Source organism: Taudactylus pleione, unplaced genomic scaffold (assembly GCF_031769625.1).
Source record: "Taudactylus pleione unplaced genomic scaffold, aTauple2 ptg000583l, whole genome shotgun sequence".
Lineage (NCBI taxonomy): Eukaryota > Metazoa > Chordata > Amphibia > Anura > Myobatrachidae > Taudactylus > Taudactylus pleione.
In genome coordinates, this window is record NW_028284985.1 from 1563254 (window position 1) to 1572280 (window position 9027).

At 49.6% G+C, this 9027-nt stretch overlaps 1 protein-coding gene across 1 annotated transcript in view; it reads right to left on the minus strand.

The window, feature by feature from the left end:
• Positions 1–8817, minus strand: part of LOC148481393 (carboxyl-terminal PDZ ligand of neuronal nitric oxide synthase protein-like) — a 121714-nt gene extending 112897 nt beyond the window's left edge. The window contains exon 1 of the mRNA XM_088453571.1: positions 8531–8817. Within this exon, the coding sequence (XP_088309697.1) occupies positions 8531–8635 (105 nt within the window). The 5' untranslated portion in view covers positions 8636–8817. The remainder of the gene's footprint in view (positions 1–8530) is intronic.
• Positions 8818–9027: the final 210 nt, after the last annotated feature.

Genomic DNA, 9027 nt, shown 5'->3' on the forward strand with positions numbered 1-9027 from the left:
TCAGATCAGCAGCGTCCAATCATCCCAAAGATTATGGAGCTAGAAGACACTTTCAGGCTATTAGAGTGTACTGTATAGTACAAGGTTACATTACACAAACACTAAAGATAAAACCAGCTATACGGTCTCCTCCAGACCTGAGGTTTCTCACGGTAATCCCCGCGCTGCGTATATAACTCCTGTCCATGTGGGAGGACCGTGCGCAGCAGACACAGACCAATCTCTGTCCATTCTGTATTAAACCCCAAGCAGCTGTCTCATACTCTACTTGTAACAAATAGTTAATGATATGGTTCAGTGACGGCACCCTCCCTCAACCCGAACTTGCAGAACCTGACGATATCGTGAGGTTGCCCTGCAAGTACGGGCGATGAAAACACATTGTTAATCCGCGGGAGCGCATATCGTTAACGATATCTTGCATACACACTGGACAATATTGAACCGCGATGAACGATATAGTTATTCAATTTATCGTCTAGTGTGTAAATGGCTTAAGATAGAACCCTCACGCTTCATATATTGGTGCTTCCCAGTAAGGCTGAGAGTTTTCTACAGGTATAATTACAGACAAATACTAGTGAATTAGTAGAATTTATTTCTATACATTCTGCCTGTGGCCAAATCTGTCCTAAAGAGCTGTAGAATAATAATTGGTTGGCTTTCTACAGCGACACAGATCTAACAAATCCTCTCAGACGTGACAGCATAGTGATCTTATTCTGGTTAAATAGTTTTACAAGGAGGCGTTTTAGATAAAATAGATATACCACTCTAGTGTGCGCATCCGCGCTCTGATAAACGCACGGCTTGGTGTGCGTTTAACCAGCTATGGCGTGCGTAAATCAGAGCGCGACTGCACACCCTAAAATGGAATAACTATTTTATAAAATGACCCGTTGTGACTAAATCGTTATACGTGGAGATGATGCAGGGTGACAGATATAGAACAGGAGGGGAATATAGTTCAGAATAGGCTGTTTAATTGTAATTATTTTTAATGAATAACCATTTAACTGGATACCAGTATAAGTGAATAAAACAGTTGTAATGGCTCCGTCAGGGAGGCAGCGCCGTCTAGGTCAGTCAGGGAGGCAGTGCCGTCTAGGTCAGTCAGGGAGGCAGTGCTTAGTGTTCACTCTAGGTCTGGCGGGAGGCAGGGCGCCGAACCTAGAGTTAGGGCACTTTTGAGCGTGCCTAGGGTGCGCGTGCGCCCAAAAAGGGGGCGTGGCCAAAGAAAAGGGGGTGTCTGTATGACGCGTCCCCTTTTCGTCACTCCTGGGAGCGTGCCTGGAACTAACGGACAAGCCGGGCAACCCCCAAGCACTGCGGTCACTGTGAATGGACGCCGGGCGCATGCGCCCGGCGTCCATTCACCGGCTGTGACTGCTGTGCCGCCGTTTTGACCACCTGCGGGTGGAGGCAGAACCCGCAGGCTGTCTCAGCGTGCCGCCGCGCTGGAGGGCAGGGCGCATTCTGCACTTCAGAAATCAGGCAGGGTGCGGTGCCCCACTAAAACAACCTAACGGGAACACTAAGTGCTGTCTAGGTCCGTCAGGGAGGCAGCGCTGTCTAGGTCCGTCAGGGAGGCAGCGCTGTCTAGGTCCGTCAGGGAGGCAGCGCTGTCTAGGTCCGTCAGGGAGGCAGCGCTGTCTAGGTCCGTCAGGGAGGCAGCGCTGTCTAGGTCCGTCAGGGAGGCAGCGCTGTCTAGGTCCGTCAGGGAGGCAGCGCTGTCTAGGTCCGTCAGGGAGGCAGCGCTGTCTAGGTCCGTCAGGGAGGCAGCGCTGTCTAGGTCCGTCAGGGAGGCAGCGCTGTCTAGGTCCGTCAGGGAGGCAGCGCTGTCTAGGTCCGTCAGGGAGGCAGCGCTGTCTAGGTCCGTCAGGGAGGCAGCGCTGTGCTGCTTTTCTCTGAGTAGTTTCTCTGTGAGAGATGCTATTGTTTACACTTGAGGACTGATAGTGCTGTGGCTTGGTGATGAGGTTTTGGCGACAGTTGGAAGTAGTTCAGGCGTGCAGTCGTTGGAAAATAAGGCACGGTCATGTGATTTAGTGTGTCCAATCATGTTGGTGGAATATCTGTCATTATAAACACACAGTTTTAGAATGACAAATAAATGAGATTAGTATAATGCTGTCCTGTGTCATTGGCAGACTACACCATGCGCTTCCTAAATCGAAGGCTGCGTGGTCTCCCCTAACATGGGCTGGAGACCTATAAGGGCATGCTGGGACTGCCACAGAGCCATTGGTCGCAAACCTATTTCTCTAATGAAAGGAGACAACAGTAAATCATTTTATACATAATAAATTACTACTACTCTACTGCTTCATCCTGAGCAGGCCGCGGCTTCCTAGAAATTACTTCCAATATGGAGGGGGGGGGGGGGGGGGGGGCTGATCTATACACAGGACTTATCTTCTCAAAAGCAAAGCGTTTCCTGAATAAGCCGTAAATGTCAGCACGCACAATTCCTTCAGGCAGGTCCAAGCGCAGCGCGGAGTAAGATTATTAATCAGCATCAGTGACATGACAGATTATATCAGACAAAACGCTTCTTTGTACTCTATGGAACAGTAATTCAGAGGATGTCATTAGCAATCACAGGATTAAAAGCCTGCAGGACACATCTGCAGAGAGGTCTCCCCTACGCAATCAGACACTACAGTGCCAGCAAGAGAGCAGCATTACAACAATCCCAAACAGATTACTGATGGAACAAGCAGTGTCCTATGGAATCGGTGTGATTAACCGGCGGCTTAATCCCGACAGCGGAAGGCTGGGTGGTTCACAATGCCGGCAGCGGTGAATAAGTAGGCTAACCTACCCCCCCCCCCCCTACCCCTCCCCTGGTAGTGCCTAACCTCACTAGGGGGTGCCTCATGCCCCCCAGTGGTGCCTAACCCCCCCTCCCCCGCAGTGGTGCCTAAACCCCCCCCCCTCCCCGCACCCTGACCCTCCCTTTCCCTAGTCTAAGCCTAACCCTCCCAGGAGCACGGACCAGAAGCGACTAAGACGGAGCACGCCCCAGAAGCGACTAAGAAGACGGAGCGCGCACCCGAAGCGACTATGATGGAGCGCGCACCCGAAGCGACTAAGAAGATGGAGCGCGCACCCGAAGCGACTATGATGGAGCGCGCACCCGAAGCGACTAAGAAGATGGAGCGCGCACCCAAAGCGACTAAGAAGATGGAGCGCGCACCCAAAGCGACTAAGATGGAGCACGCCCCAGAAGCGACTACGAAAATGGAGCGCGCACCCGAAGCGACTACGAAGATGGAGCGCGCACCCGAAGCGACTAAGACGGAGCGCGCACCAGAAGCGACTAAGACGGAGCGCGCACCAGAAGCGACTAAGACGGAGCGCGCACCAGAAGCGACTAAGACGGAGCGCGCACCAGAAGCGACTAAGAAGATGGAGCGCGCACCAGAAGCGACTAAGAAGATGGAGCGCGCACCAGAAGCGACTAAGAAGATGGAGCGCGCACCAGAAGCGACTAAGAAGATGGAGCGCGCACCACAAGCTACTAAGACGGAGCGCGCACCAGAAGCTGTAGAGCTAACTGCAGCCCTGTATAAGAACTTTCCTTACTGAAGACATGGTTGGGTTTTTGTCTGCAGATATTAATATGCTGTCTGCGTATGATGGGGGACATCTATAAAGGGAGGTTATTAAGGTTTAATGATGTCTGGAATTTCTTCCATTCATCTGTTCCCGGGCAGATTGTGCAGCGCCTATTATTCCCTGGGGATTAGTAACGGACACAGCACAGAGGATATTCAGAGAGCAGAGAAATCCGCATGTCATTTCCCATAGACAGGCGGGTCACTTGCCAGCAGTGCCAAGCAGAAAGAGCACATGCCGCCTTGCTCATATGGAAATGTGGTAACATGTTAAACAATATACCATGGCAGCGATACCAACTCACCACTGTCACATGGGGGCATTGCGATGGGTAAAGCAGGACTGCAAAGTGTGGGACCCATTATAGTCACCTTGTTATTTTCTACTTGTATGTCAGCGACTTACGGGAAACCAGGGAACATGTAAATCACTTAGAACGGTAATTAATAGAAGAAGAGTCTTTCAAGAGTTATAGTCACTTAATTGGGAAACACTAAGTTATGGTGACAGGTGCACTATACATTTTCTCAGACATAAATCGTGCAGAGCCCTTTATAATCTACAATCTGCTTTCAGATCTGGCTGGGTAAAGTCCATCCGCACACTGAAACTTTCCTGCACAGATATCTCCACCATGACCCAGCCCCTAGGCCGCTGCGGGAGTTTCAGCAGCTTTTATCGGGCCTCCTGTCTTCCTCCAAGATGACACTTCAAACAAAACATTCAGTGACCAGCATTCTGGGCTAATCTCAGACAATGGCTGCTCCAAACTGTTGGACATTAATATTCATAAATAAGAATCTGATAAATTGCTCAGTGATGTTTAATTATGTCATTAGCCTCATCAGGAATGACGTATTACACAAACTAGATTTTATGGATAAATGCAATGGAAATGACCTTGAATTTAAGGAGGCTTGATTCAAGTGCACCATTATAAAACATTCCTATAAATCATGCAAGTGGGCCTGCCGAGGACTCACTGATCTACAGACAACGCCATCAGCTATCTAATGATAATGCAGCCACCGATTGGGCCTCTACAAGAGCCAAACACATTGGTCAGTACTCCTTGGCATTTTAAGCACAAATTTTAAACCAGCAATGCCATTTAATGCAAAACACAGTATGGTTTTGCTTTGAACAGTACTGACATTTTAAATGTCCTGCTTAAGAATGCTGACAATTGGTAGTTCACAATATAAACTAATCCCTTTCCGCTTATTAGTAAAATAATACAGCTCCCGGCACTATCTCTGCAAGAACCATGTACAGCAGTCAGTCTCACCTGCTGATATATTGGGATCCATTCACACAATTACCCTGGACTCTATATCTCACCCTGAACCAAGCAGTGATAATGCATCCAACTATCATTCCAAATGTCTATAGTAAACAACAGCTGCTGCACGGTGTGGGGACATTAATCCCAACAACAGATCAGTCAGTGAGAGCAGTGCAACAGTTTATACACAGAAAAGAGAACCGATCTTAAACAAAAAAGTTATATACCATTACGGCCATGCAGAGCCAGCCAGTGTGAAAATACTACTGTATGTTCCCATACTATGCGTTGTCCCATATAACGTGTGCGCTGTATATTTTATGTAACTCTCACTTACCTGGAAGCTTTTTAGTGCTACGCAAAGTACACATCACCTTAAGGCCCCCATACATCAGCAACTGATTGCAGCAATCGTGCAATTTGCAATCAATTGTATATAAAAATCTTTCCCTTTTTTAATAGATTGCAGAATTGCCACAATCGACTGAAAGAGGGAAAGATATTTATACACAATCGATTGTGGCCATTCTGCAATCGATTAAAAAAAGGGAAAGATTTTTATATACAATTGATTGCAAATTGCACGATTGCTGCAATCAATTGCTGATGTATGGGGGCCTTCACACATGACAAGTGCAATGCTCAGACAATCAAACGCGAAGAAGAGCTTGCAATCTGCAGCTAGTGTTCTGTCATCAGTCTAACGCCATACAAGGAAGCATGGCGGGCACAGACACAATATCTGCCCCCCCCCCCCTTTAACAAAACTTGATTAGATTAATCTTCAGTGTAATAACAACCCCACAAATATATTGTTCAATTGTGATTACTGCAAGGATCGGATAGACCGATGTTGGCTCCCCCTGCTCGGCACCCAGCGATGCCAAATGTACCATATTGTGATCATCTAATGACAGCAGATCACTAAAGGGGAGATGTATCAAACAGTGAAGTTGCACATAGCAACCAATCAGCATTGAGCTGGCATTTTTATAGCCCTTGATAAGATATCTCACTAAGATACATTATTTCCCAGCAGGTGGAGGGGATAGGCCACTGGGCCCCCATCTTATAAAATAAGCACATGGAAAATGCAGCCCTGAGTGAACAGTTAAATCTATAGGATAAGTAGGCAATAAAGGATAATGAAACGTGAAGGGGAGGGGCTGACCGTCCATCACTACCACACTAGGCGCAGGCCGGCGCTGCCCAGCCACAAGTCTGAACAAGACAGTTGACCCTCGCACTATCAGAGACTGCGCAGAGTCATACTCCAGCAGTTCTACAAAGAAAACCTATAGCGGCAAATAAGCCTTTTGGATTAAAGATTTCAATAAATTCGTAGGGAAATGTATGATTACTATAGTAAGAATATCAGCATCGGAGAAGACTTTGCCATGTACCCTACACAATGTGTTTGCTAAGACTATTAACTGGGTTTAGTTTTGCCTTCAGATGTATTTTTCTCCAACTTTACTTTTATATATAAAATATTACAGGGAAAGTAAAACATATCAGCATTTTATCTTCCATAAATATGGCAATCGCTTAATATCACATACATGTTCCACGTGAGATGTAATTAAGATGCCGACGGACGGGATGCCGGCTGTTGAAATCAGAGCGTTGGAATCCCGACCCGGGACTAAACATAGGAGCCTAAAACAAGAACCCAGAATCCCGACAGCCGGCATCCCTAATGTAAGTATAGCGGGGCAGGGATAGGTGTTAGCCGTGGGAGGAGGGGGTTAGGTTTAGGCACCACGACATTGAGCCCGGTAGTGCAGGCTGAGGGGTGGGGAGGGTTAGGGTGCAAGGGAGGGTTAGAGGTAGAAGGGGGAGGGTCAGCCTACTTACGTAACCCTGTCGGGAAACTGAGCATTGTGATGCCACTGTCGATATTTTGACAGCTGGCACCCCGACTGCCGATATTTCATACACAACACGTTTCACTCAATACATGACCAGAAAATCAGTGGCAGGGAGATGACTGGAGGTTAGACTGGCATGGAAAGCCCTGTATGTTACTGTACAATACCGACCACCATTGGCTAGTACAGAATAAACCACTGACAACATCACATATTCTGCAGACACCTAACAGACCAGACAAGGCAGAGATATAAGGGTTTGTTTACTAATGGTGCCTACACACTTACCGATATTTTACACGATTTGCCCAATTCTGACGCATCGTGACGGCAAATCCTGTAAAATATGCCCAAATCGTGAGTGCCCACTCACGATCACGATGCGCATCCCCGCTGGTCGTACATCGCATCTTCAGATCTGCCGTGCTGTAGGGCGGATCTGACAATCTCAGTCACGATGCACTGGAATAGTTAGGAGGCGCGATGCACTGGAATAGTTAGGAGGCGCGGTGCACTGGAATAGTTAGGAGGCGCGGTGCACTGGAATAGTTAGGAGGCGCGGTGCACTGGAATAGTTAGGAGGCGCGGTGCACTGGAATAGTTAGGAGGCGCGGTGCACTGGAATAGTTAGGAGGCGCGATGCAGTGGAATAGTTAGGAGGCATGATGCACTGGAATAGTTAGGAGGCGCGATGCAGTGGAATAGTTAGGAGGCATGATGCAGTGGAATAGTTAGGAGGCGCGATAGATCATTTGTCACATTGGACATTTTTTAACACCAAATCGTGCCCACGACTGCCGGGGAGCTGCTGGGGAGAGTTCAAGGGGAAATCGAACGGAAATCGAACACAATGTCGGATTGTGAGCACATCGCCAAGTGTGTAGGCACTTTAAGTGTCGACTCGTAAAACCCAACACTTTTGTTCATGCCCAACATTTAAAAGGCCAGCGCTTTTACTAGCAAGACACGGCTAATACATGCACTGCCCTTTTATATAAAACAAAAGTAAGTAAACCCTATAGAGTTCTTCCAACAGAGAGCAGGTAGTGGGGTGTGGGCAATAAAGAGAGATCGAGAGCAGGCTAGAGGGCAACAGAGCGAGAGAGAGAGCGAGAGAGAGCGCAAGAGAGCAAGCAAGAGAGGGCGAGAGAGAGCAAGAGAGAGCAAGAGAGGGCAAGAGAGGGCAAGAGAGAGCAAGAGAGAGCAAGAGAGAGCAAGAGAGAGCAAGAGAGGGCTAGAGAGGGCTAGAGAGAGCGAGAGAGGGCGAGAGAGGGCGAGAGAGGGCGAGAGGGCAAGAGAGGGCAAGAGAGGGCAAGAGAGAGCAAGAGAGGGCTAGAGAGGGCAAGAGAGGGCAAGAGAGGGCAAGAGAGGGCTAGAGAGGGCTAGAGAGGGCTAGAGAGGGCTAGAGAGAGCAAGAGAGGGCAAGAGAGAGCGAGAGAGGGCTAGAGAGAGCGAGAGAGGGCGAGAGAGGGCGAGAGAGGGCGAGAGGGCAAGAGAGGGCAAGAGAGAGCAAGAGAGGGCTAGAGAGGGCTAGAGAGGGCTAGAGAGGGCTAGAGAGGGCAAGAGAGGGCAAGAGAGGGCAAGAGAGGGCAAGAGAGGGCAAGAGAGAGCAAGAGAGGGCTAGAGAGGGCTAGAGAGGGCTAGAGAGGGCTAGAGAGAGCAAGAGAGGGCAAGAGAGAGCTAGAGAGGGCTAGAGAGAGCGAGTCAGTCACAACAACCAGCAGCAAAGAGACAGCCGGGCTCCGGGACTCACCTTCGCCTGGAAGTGGATGCCGTGCTGGAATGCCTCCTCATTGTGCAGGGGGACCCGGGAGTCACATCCATCATCCACCAGGTTGTACCTGTTCCGCACCGGCATGGTGCCTGCAGCCGGGGTGAGGCGCGGTGAGATGGGGGGCTCCGGGGTCACTGCGCCCCGGCGACGTCTCAGCCTCCTCGGTGTGTCACCTGTGGGCGGCTGCCTGTCGGGTGTGCCCGGTGCATGGCTGCGGGTGATGCTGTGCGCGGCTGCCGGGAGTCGCACCCGCTCCGGCCGCTCTCAGGCTGCGCTGATTTGAATGAGAGTCTCCGGCCCCACCACTGCCATCTCCGGGCACAGCGCCGCCGCCCATTGGCTCAAAGTTCTGTCACGTGCGGGAGCCAGCCAATTAGCTGCGGGGACAGGGCGGGCTCGCCTCATCCCAATGTTATCAGATAGATCAAACTGACATAGTCAAAGGAGACAGGACAATGAGGGACTGATCCATATCC